We start from the raw sequence: 19,839 nt of genomic DNA, 5'->3' as shown, positions 1-19,839 counted from the left end.
GGGAGGCTGTGCCCAGGTCGCGAGCTAGACTCCTGCTTGACCTGCAGCCACCACAGTGAGTGAGCAGCCAGGTATGCTTCACAGTCAAGGGTCAGGAGGAAGAGCAGCTCTGAGCCACCATGGGCTTCAGGGTATGGCCTCTGTACAGACAGGCACCCGGCTGAGCTGTCCTGAGGACCTCTAGGCATGGAGCAGATGTTCCCCTGGAGCCCAGGGGAGGAAGAGGGTCTGAAGGTGCTGGGGGGTGGGGGGTGAGGGGGCTCTTACCAGCTCAGCCATCTGTCCCAGTATCAGGCCTCTGCCCCAAGGGCCTGCCCTGCTGTCGGGCCACTGCACTTTGAGAGGCCGGGCAGGCCGCACTGTGGGGCTTGGCAGCTCCTGGGAGCTGTGACAGGCTCTTCCTCTCTGTTTCCCAAGTCCTTGCGGACAAAGTAAGATGGTCAGGACTGGACTCTGGTCCCTTTATTGAGACTGAGGGGCCAGTGGGTCCATCCAAACAAAAATAAATTTTTCTCCCCAAAGCCTGCCTGCAGGCTAGGGCACCCAGCATGTCCTGGCTGGGGCCCATGGCTGTCCCCTAAAGCCAGCAGCACAGGTCTGGCTCTCTTAGAGTGACAGGATGCTGGCTGCCCAGTGTCTGGAGACCCTAGGTGGAACAGGGAGGTGAGTCCCACTGGGTCCCCCCACCCCTAACATGGCTGGCCCCAATATCCACGGTCTGCGTTGGGCCCTTGGAGCTCAGTCATCGGTCAGGGTGATGACGTCGTACTCGATGCCCTGGTGCTGCAGCTGTTGGATGTGTTCAGGCACTGCCTCTTCTGTGCCAAACAGGCCCTGGGCTTGGGCCATAGCAGCATCGGCCACCGCTGCCAGGGGAGGGGAAAGGACGGTGAGCCTGAGGCCCCAGAAGCTGGGCCTGGGTCCCCATGGTTTTCAGGGTCCCACCCCATACCTGTGACTGCTGAGTGTGCTGCCGCCTCCAGTTGGGCTTGTGTGACAAGCTGCTGGCCTGGGGACACGGGCACATACTGGATCTAGAGGGGAGAAGCCAGTGAGATGTGGCCTTGGAGGAGTACTGCCTGTGCCCCAACTCCGCACGATTCCCCAAAGGTCCTACCTGGGACTCCTGGAGGAACGGGGCCCCCTGTTCATACTGGATGTGTGTGATCTGGCCTTCCTGTACCTGGAGAGAGGAGGCCGATCTGGTGATTGAGGAGGCTGTCCACCCCTCCCCTCATTCCCATCCCTGCCCAGGCCTGGCCCACCTGGATGTGATGGCCCTCTGGAACCACGACATATTCCTGGGGGAGCAGGTGCTGGACTCCGTCCTGGGAGATGATGTATTGTACCTGGAGAAGGGTGGAGAAGAGGCAGGTGCTGGGGGCCCTGCTGAACCAGGAAGATCGAGCAGGGGGCCAGGGACACCCACCATCAACGATGAAAGCCGCACAGACCCTGGGAGGAGTGGTTGGGGAAGTACTGGTCCTCCCCAGAGTGGAGTCTGGGGGAAGGGCAGGGCGGGCTCTCCTGGCTGAGCAGGTGCTCACCTGGTTGTCAGAGGTAACCAGATGCTGTACTGTCTGGCCATCAGCTGTGGTGATCTCTTGGATATAGGTGGCTTCTTCCTGCCAGGACCAAGTCAGCTCTAGCCTCAGCTCTGTGTGCCCCCACCCCAGCCTGTGACTTGCCAGCAGGGCCCCAATCCAGGCTCTCACCTGATTGGTCACTGTCTGCTCTTGGGCGACAATGATGTGTTCCTGGCCCAGTGCCTGCTGTAGCCGCTCTGGCCCCAGGACCCCATGACTGGACTGGAGTGCAGCTGGGCAGAGAAGAGAGGGTGCTCATACAGCGGATCCAGGGAAACCTGAGGTGCCCCAGCACCCACCCTGGTCTCCCAGGGGTGGCTCACTGTGCAGCGTGGCCAGCGTGTCATCATCACTGTTCAGGATGATGGTCTGGGTAGGGGTCCGGCCTGGGGTCCGGGCAGTAGGTGTCCCCGCCTTTCTCCCATCAGGACTGTGCAGCCGCTGGATATGGAACTTGAGATGCCCATTCCGGTTGAAACTGTGGGGGAAGGAAGAAGGCTCAGGGCAGTCCCGTCACGTGTGCCCAGCAGCCCCTACCCACCAGTCCCCAGCCTCACCGCTGCCCGCAGAGATGGCATGCAAAAGGCTTCTCGTTGGTGTGGGTCAGCATGTGTCGCCGCAGGTCCTTCTTGTTCTTGGAGGCAAAGCTGCACTGGCTGCACTGGTGGGGCCGCAGGCTCGAGTGCTGTGCCATGTGGGCCTGGAGCAGGAGCAGAGTCAGGGGCACTGGCCACGTGAGGACAAGCAGCCTCCCACTGAGACAACTGTTGGGGAGTCTGTCCTCAGATGGAAGAACTGGGTGACAAGTACAAACCAGACCAAGACCTGGTGCTGCTGTGTGCCAAGAGAGGGCAAAGCCACAGGCCCTGCCATTAGGTCAGTTAGGAAGTCCTGTCCCTGCTTAGATTCAGGTTACCGCCATGTCACGTAAGGTACAGGTTCAGATGAAGGAACCCCTCCCTGGAGGTCTCCTCCAGCCCTGATGTTCTGGGGTTCTAGGCCCTGCTCCCCTCACTGAGCTGCTGTGAGGATCTGGTGCATGGTGGCAGTGAAAACCGGTAGTCCTCAAAAGGGACCCCCGCCTCCGACCCAGAACTACTCCCTCCTCGCCTTCTCCATGTTGTCTCCACCACCTTCCTCGTACCGTGTGCGTTCCCTATTCTAGATGCCTTGTGTTTCCCTAAACGTGCCTGGTGCTGCCATGCCTGTGCCTTTGCCCCTACAGGCCCAGCCCGGTTGTTGCCAGCACCCCGAGTCCACACGACCTGTTCCCGGTTTGTCTCTGCTCTGCCATATGCATTCTGTTCACACTGGGGACACCGTGGGGCATTAGTCACACCATCTGGTTTGCTTCCCCACCAGACAGAGCTCCCTCAATGCTGAGGCCTCACAGAGTCCTCTCCGACCCCAGAGAGGGACAGCGGGCCCGGCTTGCGGTGTTCAGTTAAAGTCTGTTACACAAACAAGTGGCCAAATGAGCACCAGGGGGCAGCACCTACCCGGACCTCGGGCCACTGGCGGGCACTGAAGGGGCAGTCGGGGCACTTGAAGGCACTAGGCCCGGCGTGGGCTCGTTTGTGACTCTCCATCTCTGCTCGGCCAGGGAAGGCCTCGGCACAGATCTTGCAGGAAAACTTCTTTGATGATGCCGTGCCTGCAGGTGGCGGCGAGGGGGGTACTACCAGGCCCGGGGCTTTGCTGGCTGCAGGAGGTGGGGAGGCAGAGCCCTGGGGGTCTCCCACCTGGTGGGTCCTGGCTGGAGATGGGGGCTCAGGGCCATCTCTGGGCAGCCCCCCACACTGCAGCAGCGGCCACTTGGCTCCAGGGGCCAGCGAATCCGGACTCGGGAAGGAGATGGAACCATCTGCAGTCAGCTGTAGACAGACGGGGGAGCGTGATGGACTGGGGAGGATTGGGGTGGGGGTGGGGGCTGACGGGGAGTGGGGGCGGGGCCAGCCACCCCAAGCCTCACCTCAATGTGGTGCAGCTGCGTCCCATCGGCTGCCATGATATAGTGGGTGCCAGCTTCTTTCAGGGTGTCGCTCACGACCACAGCCTGGGCTGCCTCCCCTGGGGGCTCCTCGCTGTGGGCACCGAGAGCGGGGAGGAGTGAGGCGGGGTTCTAGGAGGGGATGGAAGGCCACGGGAGTCCTCTTCCCCAAGAAAAGTCATCAACTGAGGGGTGATGGTGGTGAGGCAGCGAAGCCCAGCGCTCCAGCCCGGGTCTGGCCGAGTGCGGCAGCGGGCGGGCCAGTGCGGGAGGCAAGCAGGGGCCGAGAGTGGAGGGCAGATGTGGAGACTGGGCTGCCTGCCGCCAGCGCAGGGGTCCTGCTTTCCACCCCAGCCACACACTGTGGTACTTTGGTGCTTGGATTAAGGGCTTTCTTAGGCTGCCCAGGAGTGCAGCGAACACACAGTCTTTCTGCCCTGAACTTGCTGGGTGTGGAGGACACTGAGGGCAGCTGTCAGGCCTCCAATGCTGGCAAGGAGCCTGAGCTGGCTCTGGAGGTCAGAACTGGAATCACCCAGGTGTGTTCAGGGATCACCCAGAACAAAGAGCACATGGTTTTGGAACGCAAAGTTCGACTCCTCACTACATATCTGACCTTAGGTAAGTTATTCAATGTCCCTGGCCTATTTCCTCACCTGTGAGATGAGGGACACCTGGATCTCACGAGAATGGTTTTGGTGAGTGCACCAAATGTTTAGGTGTTTAGGTCTAGTGCCTGGAACATCTAAGAGACCAAGAAATAGTAGCTTCCAACCTCCTAACAAGAGAGACTCTGATGGCTAATCACATGGTATGCATTAGGATTTTTGCCTCCTGCCAACTAAGCTCGAGCAGGCAGAGCCCTTCTCTGGCACCTCCCAGCACACCTTATAAATGGCTGAAGGGGGTCTTGCGGGCAGCAGGTCTCACCTGTAAGGTGTGCCAGGAGCCGATGTCCCCTCCTCCATAGGGGGTGCTGTGATGACACTGTAGCCAGTCCCACCAAATGGACCGGGTGCCAGGGTGATCTGGGGCAAGTCGGGGGCACCCAGCTGACTCTCCGCTGCCAGGCTGCTCCCCGGCTCTGCCACGTGGAGGGTGACCACTTGGGGAGCGGCACCTGCCGGGGAAGGCTGCTCGCCAGGGGAGGCTAACTCTGCTTCCACGTCCTCCGACTTCACCACGGCCACCTGTGAGGGAACCGGAGGGTGTTACAAGCAGGTACAGAGGCTGGCACGCAGGGCCTCACAGCTCACCCACACTGGCCAGGGCCCGTGCCACCACCACTCACTTGTACAAACCCCACTGTGTGATCTAAAACACACCCTGGCTCTCCCAGCCCTGCCTGGCACCTGCAAAGAAACAAGACCCGGGGAGAGCAACCCTGCCCTCCCTGGGCGTCGGGCAACATCTGGAGACATTCTTTGGTGGTCACAATCGGAAGAGGGGTGGTCCTGGCACCTAGGAGTTATCTGCAGGGATGCAGCTGACAACCCCACGACGCACAGGATAGCCCCCACAACGAAGAACTATTTGGCACAAAAGGCCAAGATTGAGAAACCCTGGTAAAGGGACAGCTAGCAAACCATTTAAGAAGAAAAAAGCTTGACCTCACATCTTGCTCCAGAGCCTGCTTCAAATAGATTAAAGACCGAAATGTAATAAAACTCTAAGTATATGAAAAGAAAATGTGGATGGATATTTTATGATCTGGGGTGGGAAGATTTTTCTATAATCATGACAGAAAAAGATGCTAAAGCCTACAGCAAAACAAACCATAAACTGCAATTAGAAAACGAAGAAATGGGGGGAGGGGGTATTGAACAATAAATACGAGAAAAGGGGAGTCTCCCTCATCTGCAAAGAGCTCCTGCAAAGTGACGCTAAAAACACCAACAATAGAAAAACAGATATAGGACACAAGTCAGAAAATAAAATGGGTCTACGAACATAGTTCAAACTCATTAACGGTTATAAAATTATATATAAAAAACCCCAAAACCATGAAACATACTTCTGCCATGCGGAAGACATTTCTAAAGCTCGGGATACCCAAGTGTTGGCAAGGGTGGAAGGGAGCGCAATTCTAGAGGTGGTCACATAAACTGTCTTTTTATGAGGCTTCACACCTTCAGACCCACCAACTCTACTTCTAGGAGGCTTTTTTTTACAACAAAAGAATGTTTTAGGACCACCTGAAGTGTGCACTAAAGCACTGCCCTGATTGACAAAAAGCCGGAAACCCAAGCCATACAGGACCGAACGCGCTCACAGCATCTCTACGGTGTAGTGGCCTGGGGATGTGAAATGGGAACAGTAAGAGAGAGGACTCTGCGTGCCGGCCAGGCCACGCCTCACACACTCCAGAGCAAGCAAAAGTGGAGGTGTTGATGAGCATGAATTGTGTGAACCCATCTTTTTTAGAAACAATGTCTCCATGTTACCGTGTACATGGTCAAAACTGGAGAAATGCCTATTTGTCGCTGGCGGCGGTGGGGGTGGGGGGGAGGGTTGTTAAGGACTTTCACTTTCTGTATAGAACATTTCCTAATGGTCACTTTGGTTTAACATATGTTTTTGTAATCAGATTAAAAAAAAAAAAAAAAACTGGCATGAGAACAAGAGACAGCAATAAAACAGAACTTGTATAGAAATGGGCTCCTATAAATACGGGAATCTAGAACGTGATAAAGCAGACATTTCCAACCACAGGGGAAGATTTGATATACTACACTGTACAACTTTTGGGAAAAAAAAAAATAAAGCGAGTCCCCTACCTTTCTGTATACACCAAAAATAAATTCCAGGAGGAGTAAAGATTTAAGTGTAAAAAAGTGAAACCCTAAGCAGAAAGAAACCCTAAGAAGAATATACAAATGTTTATATAATCTTGGGGTGATTACAGGCCTTTCTAGGGATGATATCAAAGGCAAAAACCATGAAAGACCGATTTAACTAACTAAAAACGTAGAACTTCCAAACACCCCCAAAGGCATAATGAAACCCTACGGAGGTCCCCAGGCCCAACACCAGGCTCCCCCCTCCACAGAGTTCTGTCTGCCCTCCAGCCCCTGGAAGCACATCATTGCTCCCAGTTCCTGGAATTTATCATCTCAACACACATTCTACATCTTTTCGAGAGGCTGGGAGACCGATAACAAACGTCTCCCTACCTTAGAGGAGTGTGGGGTGTGCAGTACGGGCAGGGCGGGGGTAGTGGAAGGGTGACCCCAGGCGGCCAGAAGGCGGCAGAAGTGAAGATGATGAGCTGGGGGCAGGGGGTCTGCTGGGGATGAGGTTCAGGGCTAAGACAGGCTAGAGGGGAGGGAGCCTTGGGAGCCTCCGGGCCGTGGGAGGGGGTGTCGCGGAACGAGGGTGCTAGGCTGGATGAGAAGCTGGCCGGGACCTGCAGTACAGGGCGGCCGCAGAGCTAGGAGACCTGAACCAGCAGGACCCCAGAAGCCACGAGAGCAGCGCTCACCGCTCAGCCTGGCAGAGGCCGCTGGTGACTGGAGCTGAGCGGAAGCCCCTCTGACCTCCCTGGCACAGTGGGTCTCCCTCCTCTGTGTTTGCCCACAGGGTTTCAGTGGACTGTCTCCCGGTTAACTGGGCGTGCCCCGAGGGCAGGGCATGTCTGCCTCACCACCCTCCTCCCCTCCCAGTGTCCAGTGCACAGCGGGCGCCTAAGGTGGCGGCACGGGGGAGGCGGTGGCGGCCTCGGGCAGCTCACCTGCAGGGCTGTGCCCCCCAGCTCCCGCTGAGCACTCATGTTCAGCAGCAGATCCAAGGCTGTCTGTGTGGCCATTGCCGTTGACTCCTCAGCTCCTGGGTCGGGTGAGACCTGAGCCTTAGGATGGGCCGGGGCCCCCTCTCTCCCTCCTCCAGCCCCGGCACGTGCCCCGCCCCTGCCCCGCTCCCCAGGCTCCCCAGCTCCCCCAGGGCTCACCTTGCTGGTAGATGATGGTGGCGCCACCAAGGGTGTCGGAACAGAGCAGTGGGGGGGTCTCAGGTGCCTGGAAAGGTGCTGCCTCTGGGGGAATCTGCGGGGTGGGGATGTGGCCAAACCTGAGAGGGGGCAGCTCAGATTCGAGCACCGGTTACCAGGCACCTCCTGTGTGTCAGGCACTTCACATCTGCCGGCTTGTCTCACCTTCACACAACTACAATGCCAGGTATTTATCAGCTCGGTGCCACAGATGAACTGACCGAGGCTCAGAGAAATGAAGCGACTGCTTAAGATCCCACAGCGAGTAAGTAGCAGAACTGGGGTCTGAACACAAGACTGACACTAGAGGCTGTGTTCTACCAGCACATCGCAGTGGTCCATCTTTTGGGGCACAAAAAGAGTAGGTGGTATACTCAGCTATGAGACTATACTTCTCGGCCTGCCTTGCAGCTAGGTAAAGTGTGGCCTTGTGGCTAAGCAGGAGCTTCCGGTTAAGTTCACGAGGAAGACAGATGGGAGAGATGGCAGGCTTCCTTTCTGCCCTTCTCCCATCCCTTCCTCCTGCTTCTTGCCTGGGATGTGGCTAGAAGGCTGGAGCTCCTGCAGCTATACTGGACCATGAGGCAACCACAAAGATGAAAGTCGTATGCCTAGGACGGCTGGGAAAAAATATTGAGAGAACTTGGTCCCTGATGACTGACCACAGAGCTGCCAAACTAGCTCTAAACTGCTAACCTTTGGACTTCTTTTATGCAAGAGAAAAATGAACTGTTGCCACAATTAAACTCATATTTCCATGCTCTATTACTAGCACTGGAAAGCCACGCCCACTCTGAGCTTAGGGCTGACATGTGTGTGACCCCATCTGCTCAACTGGAGAAGCTGGGGCCATTTTGTTGCCTCAATGCGTAAATGAGGATGCCAGGGACTGGAGGGGTGACAGGACACGGTCATCCTGGCCCATGCTCCCCAGCCCCTTCTGTCCGCCGCCTGCTTGGCGGAGCTTACCTCAGGAGGCCCTGGGGAGCTGGCGGGTGGCCCGGGGGCCGCGCTGTGCTGCTGCTTCAGCTCCTCAATCTGCTGCAGAGAGAAGAAGGGGCGACGGCGGGAAGGGGGCTCCTCAGGGTGGCGCCGCCCCCACTCCTCGAAGCTGCTTGCGTGCCGACACCGTACGTGCAGGCGGAGGTTCTTCTTGTGCCGGGTGCTGAAATGGCAGTACTCACAGGCGAAGGGCTTGGCCCCTGCAGGCACACGGGAAGGGACGCTTAGGCTTCCCCACCCTCTCCGGGAAGCCTTCCGTGGTCCCAAGGACCCCTCTGAGGGATTCACTCCTGGGGCTTCACTCCCAACACATGCCGCTGTCCGATCTGGTGGGCCAGGACAGAGAGGAACCAGGCCCACCTCCGGCACTCCCAGCCTTCGCAGGAGCGTCTTATTTTCATGTCAGGTGACCACACACTTCCCTTACGAACCATCCCTCCCGGGTAGACGGGGATCTGGCCCACTACGGTGTCTCATCTCTAGTGTGCCCATCAGAGGGCTGCGCGCCGAGGAGGAGAAAGAACCAACCGTTCTGTCCACCTTCTGCGGGCCGAGCACGTGACGCTTCTTCTCCTACTTCACGTGTGAGACCGGGGCCTCCAGAAACACCTCTTCCCCAGCACCCAGCGCCCAGTACAGACAGGGCTCCGGACACAAACAGAACTCACTTTGGCAACCACCACATGCTAGGTGCTCTGACTCCCTCTCATAGCAAGTTAGCCCTTGGCCACACAGAGAAGAGCTGGCTTAGCCCAGGAGAGCGGGTGACACCCCAGAGGGGATGTCCTGATACCTGAGAAGCCCGGCTGGCTGCGGAGGGGGAGGAAGAGGACAGAGCCGAGCCTGCCGCCTAGGGGCATGGCAAGTGGAGGGCTCCCCAACTTGCCCTCAGGCCAGGGTGGGGCTGGCCTGACCTGTGTGCTTGACAGCCACATGGGAGAGCAGGAAGTCCTCTCGGAAGGTGCGGTAGGGGCAAAAGCTGCATTTGAATGGCTTGTCGCTGACGTGGGACAGCTGGTGGTTCAGCAGCGCCTTCTTGTCCTCACAAACAAATTCACAGAACTCGCACTTGAACCTGGAGGTGGTTGGAGGAAAGCTCAGTGGTGGGGTCGGGTGGGGTGCTCCAGCCCCAGGGGCCTCCTTAGGGATGGATATACCTGCGGTTGGCGACAGCCTGGATATGTGTGAGCAGGTGCATCTTAAAGGTGTAGCGCTTCTTAAAGGACTTTCCACACTGTGAGGGGTAGGGTGAGTTAGAGATGGGAGATTGCCCAGGGAGACCCTGAGCCCCTGCCCCCAGCCCTTGGCCCCACCCACCTTGTCACACATGTGGGGCTTCTCAGTGCTGTGTGTCTTCATGTGCTGTGTGAGTCTCTTCTGCATGGGGTACACACGGCCACACACAGGGCACGGGAAGGAGCTCAGCTTCGGAGTCTGGGAAGGGACAAGACGGGACCAGATGAAGAGAGAAGGGGAGGAGAGAGGGGGAGACCTCACCTCCTGCCCCCACCTGATAAGCAGCCCTCAAGCAGGCTCCCTTCCCGGGCCAGGCCCCAGACTCACCGGATCTGGCCTCTTCTTCCTGAGGGAGAAAGGCATAGGGGTTAGACCACTGCTTCCCCAACCCCACCACAAACTCTCTCACATTGACTGGACTGTCTCGGCCCTGAGTGTCCCTTCTGCCCAGCCAAGCCCTTCTCTCAGAATAGGGCTTCCCCAAGTGGAGTTTGCTAAGAAATGCTAAGAGGCACGCTGTAAACAAATTCTAGAATGGTGCCTTCTTCCTGTCACAAAATACACATGGATTTTAAAGGCCCTGAGAAGTCCTGTAGAAAAGAGCTGGCGAAGCACGTGTTCAACCTGGTGTCCCTAATCTTACTTCCGCTCTCCCCTTTTCTTAAGAAAACCCATTAGCATCATGGAGAACAGCCTTTCCCACAAGCACAATTTGAAAGTCACTTTTCTCCTGAAATCCTGTATCTGACCTCTGCTCACGTACCATCCTAAGCAGAGTGAACTCCTTCCCAAAGCCGTAGATCTAACGACAACGTAGTGAGCAATCACAGGGCCCCTAAGGATTTTCCTCCACCCATCTGTCCCATGTCTGCTCTGTCAGTGCTGAGAGTCGGGAGTCTGCAAGATCTTTAGATCATTTACTGAGCTCCTTTAATCCCCTCAACAATGACTGTCCCCATCTTACAAAGCTCATAGCAGGGAAGAGACGGAACAAGAACCCTTCAGGCCCTGCTACTGCTCTGAGCCACATGAGCTGGGATGAACGGCCTTATCTTTAGCAGGTCTGTGACGTGCTGTGAATAGTGTGGCCCAGAGCAGGTGCTCAGTAAAGGGGGAATGTGGTCACGCCGGGCCTCTGCTTCCTGCCCTGGCCCACCCCACCCACGCACACTGACCGGTCTCGGCTGTGCACGGCTGCGTGCCGGGCCACGTCCTTCCGGTAGACGCTGGCATAGCTGCATTCGCCACACTTGTAGGGCTTACTGCCCACGTGATTGAACATGTGCTCCTAGGACAGAGGCAAGAGGACAGTGGGCTGGGGCTGGCCTCCCCCTTCCCCCCAGCCTGTGCCCACAGCCTCAGAGCTGCTCCCAGAACGAGTGCAGGAAGGGCCGGAGCCTGTGAGGGCTGGGGACTCTCCCCAACACGGGCACCTACTTGGCACCAGGCCCTGTGCAGCTCACCATCTGACAGAGGCAGAAACTGAGGCTCACAGGGAAGGGACGTGCTGGGGTCCCACAGTGACCCTGTGAACAGCGGAGCTTGGAGCCAAACCCAAGCGGCACGGCCCCAGCGTACTCTGGCACAACCCAGCCCCGGTAGGGCTCCGGAGAACAACTTCCAGGTCACGGGGCCCTGTCTGGGGAGGAACTACCGCGTGCAGAAAGCACGGGGGCTTTGACCAGCTGTGCTTCAGGTGGCCCCCACTCCCCACAGCGGCCAATTCTCTGCCTCACTTTGGCCAAGCCACGGTTTCCTGGGTCAGTAAAATGGCACTATCGATACCTACAGTCTCTCCAGGCTGCGCAAGCCTGGAACCCGAGCGTGCCTGCCTGCCAGGCCCAGGTACTGGATAAAAATGGCTCAGGATCACAGCAAGCCCACTGGCGCTTTTGGGTAAATGATAAAAAAAGAGCCCCTTTCTGGAGACACCTGACGGCCACCTACCGGAAAACTTTCTAACACACAGAATTAGGGAGAGCCCGTTTCCCTGCCATTTGCCAGTGCGTGTGGTGAACAGGCACGTCTGTGCTGGCTGCGGCGTGAACAGCCCCCCTGAAGATGCGACGCCACTATGTCGCGTGCAGTCTGCGGAAGTGCCCGCGGCTCCCCCCCCACCAGCTCCTTCAGCACGGCAGCGGCCCAGGTGCGTGCCCTGCGAAGGGGCAGAAGGTGCCAGCGAACGACCCGTCAACTCCACTCCCTCCTGGCACCTTCACGTTGGTCCCGTGCCGCGCCTGCCCTTCCCCGCCGCGCACCTTGAGCGAGGACCAGCGGCGGGAGCGATAGCTGCACTGCAGGCACTTGAAGAGCTGGGGGTCCCCGGCCTCATGGGAGTTGACGTGGAAGCGCAGGTCCTCATGGGACAGGAAGCGGGAGCCGCAGATGCGGCACAGGAAGGGCCTCAGGAGCGGTTTGGGTGACTTGTAATAATACCTGCCAGGAGGGTGTTGGGAAGAGGTGTGGCTGGGCCGGGGCGGCCGGGCTGTCTCCCCCTACCCTCATCTCTGCTCCACATACTTGCGGTATTTCTTGCCGAGGAAGCGCCTGGAGGGTCGGCCCCGGCGGCGGGGTGGGGCATCGGGCTCATCCTGGCAAGAGGGGGCTGCGTTCTCTGCATCCGACTGGCTCACGCCAGGTTCCACGGGGCCCCTATCGGCCTTGCCCAGGGCCACCAGGCATCCCGGGCCGGAGGAGCTGGGTGCCTCGGGGTCCTGAGGCTCTGGTGGGCTCTGTCCGCTCTGGGAACTCACTAGAGGCTCTCCTTCCACACCTGTCGTGCACAAGGTGGCAAATCAGCCACGGACGCACCAGGACAGACGTGGACAGGTGTGCCAGAGGCCAGCCAAAATACTTCCTTCAACCACTGTCACAGACCACTGACGGGCACGTCAGGCCGTGGGACAGACGCAGGCCCCTCCTGCAACTGACATGCTGCTAGATGGCACAACTTAAACAGGACGGTCTGCGGCAGCAGCGAGAGAGCTGGCGACCTCCCCGTCAAGAGACCCGCATGCCAGCTCAGCTCTGACACCAGACTTCGGTGCCTCCTCGTGCCTCTCTGAGTCTCATTTTCCCATCTGTCAGATGGAGACGATAAGTGCTGCTCTAGTGACCTCATGGGAACATTCTAGAGTCTGGGAACGACAGCAGTACTTTAACATTGGCTTTCTTTAGGGAGGCCGGGTGGCTGGAGGGCAGATGGGAGGAAGAGAGAAGACAGAGCATCGCTGCACACACTCCTAACCTTCTGAAGTCTGAACAGTCTGAATGTGCTACCTATTCAAAAACATCCATTGTATTCCAATGCAATGTTTTAAAAATTAAAAGTGACATAGACAATGCTGGCAACATCCTGCTTCTTGATTGGGATGCTCAGCTACACAGGCGCATTCATCTTGTGAAAATTCCCTAAGCCTTGCACTTAGGATGTGTGTGCCTTCCCATGCAGACCTTAATAAAACGCTATTCTTAAAAAAGACACTGAAAATGTGTAACAATCTCCCCTATACAGCACATACAAAAACAGTTATCATGTGTTTTTGTGTGTGTATGTTTACCCCTTAAAGCGATCCCGAAAAGCCAGATGCTATCACCTCCATTCCTAACAAGGGAACAGGGGATTCGAGAGGCAAAATAACACACTCTGAGTCACACAGCCAGTAGGTGGTGGAGCCATTCATGGCCATGATCGTGCTTTCTAGTCCCCAGCCTGTAATGCTCCAAGCCAGTGTTTCTTGGACACAGTTTCAGCCCTCAGACTTGTTCTCATTTCAGTAATCGCACTTACAACTTATCTTCTTAGTTCAATTATAAAGATTTAAACTTCTCCCGCGCTCCAACATCTTACCACCGAGAGGCCCTGTCACAAAGCTGATATATTGCTTATCGGGGTTTCTCAAGCTTGGTCTCGGAGGGCCGTCCCTTTATGAGGCGGCCCTCAGGTCACCCTGACTTGATATGTGCTGCCCTGAGTGGCACCCTCAGTTCCCAGGGCTCCACAGAAGCAAGCAGGGAAGGAGGCCATCCCTCAGCCCCCCACACGGCCCCACGTGACCAACTCTCACCATCTGAGAGGTCTGCGGTCTCCAGGCGAGGCAGCTTCCGAGGCCGGCCAGGTCTCCTTCGGGGTCTTGGGGTACTGGGAGTAGGGCGCTGGGGCCGTAGCTGCCGGCCCCGGGGCTCATCCTCGGCCGGATTGTAGTCACTGTCCTCTGTGGGGGCCGCAAGCAAAGGTGGGCATCAGTGCCGGGCCCGCCCTTTCAGCCCTAATCCCTGGCCCAACTTCCCTAGGAAGAGGCCCACTTCCCACCCCTGCCTACTCCTCCTTCAAGCCTATCAACCAGTGATGCCTCCCTCCAAAAAGCCCTCCTGGCCTCCCACTAGCTGACTATGAGTGCCTCTCTCCAAGCCCCTTTCTCTGCACCTTTCCTGACTCCTACCGCCAACTCAGGCAGCGCTCCACTATGAAAATTAGAAAAAGGTGCCCGTTTCTTAAGACACTTCATAGCCATTGTTAGAAGATAATTGAAATAAACAATGAAGTCTACAAACTGTGACGACTATGCTATCCAGTGCAGGAGCCACTGGCCATATGCAACGACCGAGAACTTGTGCCTTGTCTACACTAACACACAATTTTTTTTTTTTCAGTAACAGATAATTAAGTGTAAAATACATACTGGCTTTCAGAAGACTAGTATAAAAACGCAAAGTAAAACAACCCACTGATAATTCTGATAAAGCTTAATTTCATCTTTTTTCTTTAACTTTTTAAAACATAGCTACAAAGCTATGTAAGAAGTTCATATGCAGCTTATTCTATTTCTGTTGGACAAATGTGAACGTGGCCCTCTTAAAGGTGGTGCTCTTTTTCAGTGTGCAGTCTCCACAACCGCACACAGAGGTCCTGACCCCAGAGCCCCAACTCCTCTGTTTTATACCGGAGGCACACATGTGTACCAACTCCTCTTTCCCAGTCCTCTATGTGGGCCAGAGGGAATTCGGTATTTGTAGATGGGGATGGGGATGGCACTCCTGGGAGCTAAGGTGACCTACCCTCTAGGTCGTCAATGGCACCAGCGTCGACAATGTCATCATCATCTTCCTCCTCTGGCCCCTCTTCGTCTGGGGTCTTGGCAGAGGTACCCCACTTCCTTACCAGACGCCCCTTCTTACCGGCTGCGGTTGCTGCTGCTGCTGCTGTGAAGAGAAGACAAGCTTGCCACGTCTGGCTGGCGGCACCCCCCACCCCCCGCCACCCGCACAGCCCCAGCCAGGCAGGCCGCCGTCCACGCACCTGGTCGGAAGTGCCGCTCCCGCATGTGGCGCAGCAGCGTGGCCTTGGTGCTGCTCCGGTACTGGCACATCTTGCACTTGAACTGCTGTACCACCACCACTTCCATCATGGCCTCCAGGCTCTGCAGGTCTGGCTCCTCGGTACCAGAGCTTGGGGGCGGCTGTGCTGGGGAGCTGGGCCTCCCCCGTGCCTCCTCGGGGGGTTCTAGGCATGTGGACGTGGGGCCGTCAGCCAGGGCCTCGATGGCTGCCAGGCTGTGGGCCAAGGTGGAACTGGACATCGGCGAAGCCATGGGGGCACCTGTGGGTGGGTGAGGGAGTCGGAGGGCAGGGGGGTGGAGGGGAAGGTTGGCCATGAACAACAGCTGTCCCTCCCAGGCAGGCCCAGGGATCCTAGAACCCAACCCCCCCACCAGAGTGGCAGGGGGGAAACTAGGGCCCAGAGCAGAGGACGACCTGCTAGGATCACACAGTGAGTTTGTGGCGGAGCCTCCCTCTCCAACTCCCTCGCCCACTGCAGGGCGCCCTGGGTCTGCTGCCTGGGGTCTCACCATCGTCCGGGCCCTGCAGGATCAGGTACCGGGCAGTCTCGGTTCCGCCATCCTCAGCACTGGTTACGGTGATGCAGCCTGGGCAGAGATGGGGGGAGGGGATTCCCAGCTGACAATGACAACCGTCACCGCCCATATTCATTCTGGCTCACCCATGCAGCTATGAACCAGCTGCATTGCCCCCCGGAGCCTCATCTGTGCCCTGACCCTGTCCACGCCCCCACCCAGAACAGGGCTGTTGGGAGGTCTAGTGTGCATGACACGCTGGCCCAGGAGCTGGCCTACGGTCACACAGATGCCATGGCTACCCCAGCTGCCCCACCTCTGACCACTAAACCTGGAGAGTCTCCCTTCCTGTCTCCAAACTTCTCCAAGGTCAAGGCCTAGCCCCTGCACCACTTTATCAGGGTTGGCTTTCCACACCACCCCAGGACTATTTGAAGACTGTGGCCTTTACACCATTAACAACAGAAGGTACAGTGTGGTCAATCACGAGTACAGAATCTGGAGTCAGACCATCTGAGCCCATGGCCCAACACCTGCTGGTTGCAGTGGGTCCTCTGTACCTCAAAACTCTCATCTCGACTGTGAGGATGATAATAGCATCCAGCTTTTTGGGGGGTCACTGGGAGGATTAATGAGCTACCATATGTAAAGTGCTTGGCACGAACTCCAGTACAAATTAGGTATTATTATTTCTATATTTATTGAGTGTTTATCACATGCCCATGCCAGGCACTACACTGTACTGTCTTATTAAATCCTCACCTCACTTACCACTACGAGACAGAGGCTGCCATTCCCCCATCATACGCTTAGAGTGGCAGGGTTATGTGTCCAAGTTTGCATGGTTGGTTCTGCTGGACCCCACAGGAAGACCCCTGTGGGTCAGCTCTTACTGCCCTCTGCCTGACTCACTTGGGATTAGGTCTGGCCCGATGGTGGACTCGATGATCTTGTCAATGGCTGAGCCCAGGTCCGAGGAAGAAGCCGTGCAGTCGGACACCAGCATGTTGGCGTCTGGGAGAGCGCTGGAGTGCACCAGTGCTGGGGGGCCGCCTGTCACTCCCTCCACTGGCCCACGGGACACAGAAGAGGAATCAGGGAGGTAGCCGTGGGGCAGGGGGTCTGTGCTGGAGCTGCTCTCAGATACTTCCTCCTGGGTGATTGGAAACAGGGATTTTAGGAGCCACGGATGGAGCAGGACCAGTTGCCACCCACTAGATAGAGCTCCTTGGCCACGGTGAGTAGAGGCATCCACGCTGTCAGCCCCACAAAGGACCAGCAGAAGCCCTCCAGTCACAGAGCCACACAAGAACAAGTCTCAGGGTCCCTGGCTCTGGTCAGGTAAGAGGCCCCATAATCCCCACACCCACACAACAATCAGGCAGAGCTATTTTCACTGGGCCTTTGAATTAGCTATTTCCTCTGTCTGAAATGCTTCCCAGCGTTGCACCATGGCTAATTCCTGCCCAGCCTTCTCACCACCATTTACTTGGTACCTCTTCTAGGAAGTTAACCCTGACCCCCAAGGCCAGAGTAGGACCCCTCTGTCCTCAGTGCCGCAGTTGTCTGTGTCCCCTCCATTATGGTTCACTCTAGAGTAATATGTTCTAGGTCAGATCTAGGTCAGACGGTACTTTCCATTAAGGCCGGGCTCACATCTGTCTTGTGTCCTGCTGTATCCCCCGGGTCCAACACAAGCTGGGCACACGGTAGGCCCATCTCTGCTGAATTAATGAAATCCTGGACCCCAAAATGGGGTCCATCATCGTGCAGCTCCACAATGTGATGTCATTATCTTGCAGATAATAACAATGGTAATGGCTAATATTTACTGAGTGCTTACTATGTGCTGAGCACTGTTTCTATTGCTCTGTATATGCTAATTCATTTAATCCTCACAAAAGCTCTATTGAGGCATATGTATTTATCATTCCCACTCTACAGATGAGAAAACTGAGAGCTAGAAGTGGGGTAGCATGTCCAAGATCACAAAGCCAGGAATGGCAGAGCCAGAAGGAGACAGTTTTACAAAGCATTTCCAAGAGTATTCTCTATGAGGCAGGCATTCCTGCTCCATTTTACAGACAGAAGAATGAGGCTCAAAGAGGTCCCCCAGTGAATCGGAGGTAGAGGTAAGACTTGAACCAGGACACCTGCATCTCAAAGAAGGAAGAGAGTGGAGTGGGTAAGGCCACTGCTTAGATTTGAACCTTGGCTCTGTCGGCTTGCTCTCTGTGCCCTGTAAGATGTGGAAAAGAGTGATATGCCTTACAAGGTATGAGGCTTAAATGAGAAAATCCATGTTAGGGGTTTGGCATGGTGCCTGACACACAGTAAACCAAAACCAAATATTAGTTACAAGCTAGCCTTTCTGACTGCTGCCCTTGGCTGCCAGGCATGCTGGCCTGCGGTCCCTGCCTCCACCCACGCCGGCCAGCACGGTCCATACCAGAGAGCTGCTGCCGCGGTCGGAGCTCTGCCCCACGCCAGAGTCGTCGGCCTCAGTCGGCCCCGGGGCGGCCGCGGCGTCGCTGCTGTCGGCCGACACGGCTTCAGAGGTGCCCACGCCCAAGCCGCTCTCAGAGGGCTCCTCGGGCCGGCCAGGCCCAGGGGCCGCGTCGCTACTGCTCTCCACTTCGTTCTCCTCCATCGGCTCGGGGGGCCGCCTGACAGGGACTCGCAGGGTCTGGATCCTTCACTCTGCCAGAAGAGGTGACCCGGGCTGGAACAGGTGGGCCTCCTTCCCGGCCCCGGCAACCACGGCCCACCCAGCTGCACCCGTGTGCCCATTTCGCAGGTGCAATGACGGAGTCCCCGACGGGGAGGGGCTTTCTCGTGTACAGAGACAGGAGCTTTGGGAAAACAGGACCGAGAAGCCTGGCCTCCCAGTCTAGAGCCTTTCCCCAGCCCCAGGAGGATGGTCAGTGGCCGGTAATCTTGACCCTCCTCGTCTCCCCTCCATGATTCCCGCAGCGTGGTTCGCTCTAAGAGCCCTGTCCGGGCTCAGTGGTTCAGCCCTTCGGCCCCCCGAGTCCCCCCGGGTGCAGGGTCGGTGGTACAGCCCGCAGGCCCCCTGGGTCAGTGGCTCGCTCCCCCCCTCCCCTGGTTCCCATGCGGAGGGGGCTGACAGCGACGGTCCCGGGGCCTGGCGACTCGGGGCTGTCCCCGGCGCTGCCTGCGCTCCAGGCCCGACGCCATCTTGTGGCGGCGCCGGGTTTCCGCTCAGGCAAGTGCGAGAGCGACTAAAGGGCCTGGGACCCCGGGGCCCTGTTCGGACAGCCCCGCCGGCCCGGGAGCTCGCCGCCGGCTATCCCCGTATTCTGGCCCCACTTCGCGGCAGGGTGCAGTGGGGCGACCTGACTCTACCAGACGCTCACCTGACGCTTTCGTAGCCGTGCTTCTTTCCGACTCCGGCATCGACGAGGTCGCCATCCTCTTTCCCCCGCTGCGGAGGGACCCATCGGCCCACCGTAGGCCGGAACTACTTCCTACGCCGACCCAGAGAAAGACCGCTTTCCGGTGTGTCGGCAGGTCGCCCTGAGGCCTCAGAACCCTAGTCCAGTCCGGAGAGAGTCTAGGATTTTATATGTTGCCAAGTATGGGTGACGGAGTCCGCTATGGGCTGGGAACTACTTTCTCTCTTGGCGGAGGGTTACACTGGGAGTGGTTATGAGACGTCATTGCTGGGTCCCTTCCCTGGGCCGCAGGGTTGGGCGCGGCGAAGGCTGCCCCACGTCTGGGGGCGTGGCTTTCAGTGACCTGGCCACGCCCCTCCCGGAACCAATCCTGAGAGTGTGGGCCACCGGGAGGTTTTAACTTGGCGGGAGAGGAGTAGACATCATTAGTCATTTCGCCTGGCTCGTGACCGATGACTTAACGCTCTTATCGAGCCTAATCGAATCCTTCCCGATTAGGTTTGATATGTCCTGGGAGGAGGGGAGCATATAATCCTTGTCCAGATGGGGAAACTGTACGGGTCGGGAGATTGTAAGTGGCTGGTCCAAAATCAAAACAAGGCACTCGGGAGGCAAGCCCGGATGGCTGCATGCGGGAAAATGGAGGGAATCAAAGCGCGGCCCTTAGTGAACTTTGTTTACGTATTTGTTGCATTAATAGAGATGGAGGTCAAGACCTCCTCCACACCCCTCGTCTGCTCAGTGTAGACCTGTGTAGGTGTATTTAAAG

At 57.2% G+C, this 19,839-nt stretch overlaps 1 protein-coding gene across 4 annotated transcripts; it reads right to left on the bottom strand.

Annotated features, from left to right (window-relative positions):
• Window positions 1-447: 447 nt before the first annotated feature.
• On the bottom strand, window positions 448-19,340 carry ZNF335 (zinc finger protein 335). Of its 4 annotated transcripts, XM_043553819.1 has the most exons (28): window positions 19,032-19,340; window positions 18,104-18,354; window positions 16,567-16,807; window positions 15,649-15,726; window positions 15,099-15,398; window positions 14,858-15,004; window positions 13,867-14,013; window positions 12,320-12,572; window positions 12,058-12,235; window positions 10,975-11,087; window positions 10,127-10,145; window positions 9,881-9,997; window positions 9,721-9,797; window positions 9,478-9,638; window positions 8,531-8,763; window positions 7,523-7,616; window positions 7,307-7,401; window positions 4,507-4,766; window positions 3,559-3,670; window positions 3,086-3,460; window positions 2,144-2,286; window positions 1,910-2,064; window positions 1,716-1,819; window positions 1,548-1,625; window positions 1,266-1,349; window positions 1,118-1,183; window positions 953-1,034; window positions 448-866 (listed from the first exon to the last, which is right to left on the bottom strand). In XM_043553819.1, exons 2-28 carry the CDS (start codon window positions 18,302-18,304, stop codon window positions 739-741), a joined length of 4,041 nt encoding a protein of 1,346 aa, XP_043409754.1. In that variant the 5' UTR covers window positions 18,305-18,354; window positions 19,032-19,340; the 3' UTR covers window positions 448-738. The 4 variants fall into 4 exon arrangements, with proteins under 4 accessions (XP_043409754.1, XP_043409756.1, XP_043409753.1 ...); XM_043553821.1 differs by lacking the exon at window positions 19,032-19,340 and having other exon boundaries at window positions 14,858-14,998; window positions 18,104-18,789; XM_043553818.1 differs by lacking the exon at window positions 19,032-19,340 and having other exon boundaries at window positions 18,104-18,764.
• Window positions 19,341-19,839: the final 499 nt, after the last annotated feature.

Source organism: Prionailurus bengalensis, chromosome A3 (genome assembly GCF_016509475.1).
Source record: "Prionailurus bengalensis isolate Pbe53 chromosome A3, Fcat_Pben_1.1_paternal_pri, whole genome shotgun sequence".
Taxonomy (NCBI): domain Eukaryota; kingdom Metazoa; phylum Chordata; class Mammalia; order Carnivora; family Felidae; genus Prionailurus; species Prionailurus bengalensis.
Note: the sequence above shows the minus strand (reverse complement) of the source record. Positions and strands in the feature narration are given on the sequence as shown.

Excerpts from the sequence above, each read along its gene's own strand:
- ZNF335 (XM_043553819.1), bottom strand. The coding sequence starts at position 18,304 with ATGGAGGAGAACGAAGTGGAGAGCAGTAGCGACGCGGCCCCTGGGCCT. Across the intron at positions 2,287-3,085 it reads GCCAGTGGCCCGAGGTCCGG|GCCCACATGGCACAGCACTC; the intron begins GTAGGTGCTGCC and ends CTCCTGCTCCAG. Across the intron at positions 1,626-1,715 it reads AGCAGACAGTGACCAATCAG|GAAGAAGCCACCTATATCCA; the intron begins GTGAGAGCCTGG and ends TGGTCCTGGCAG.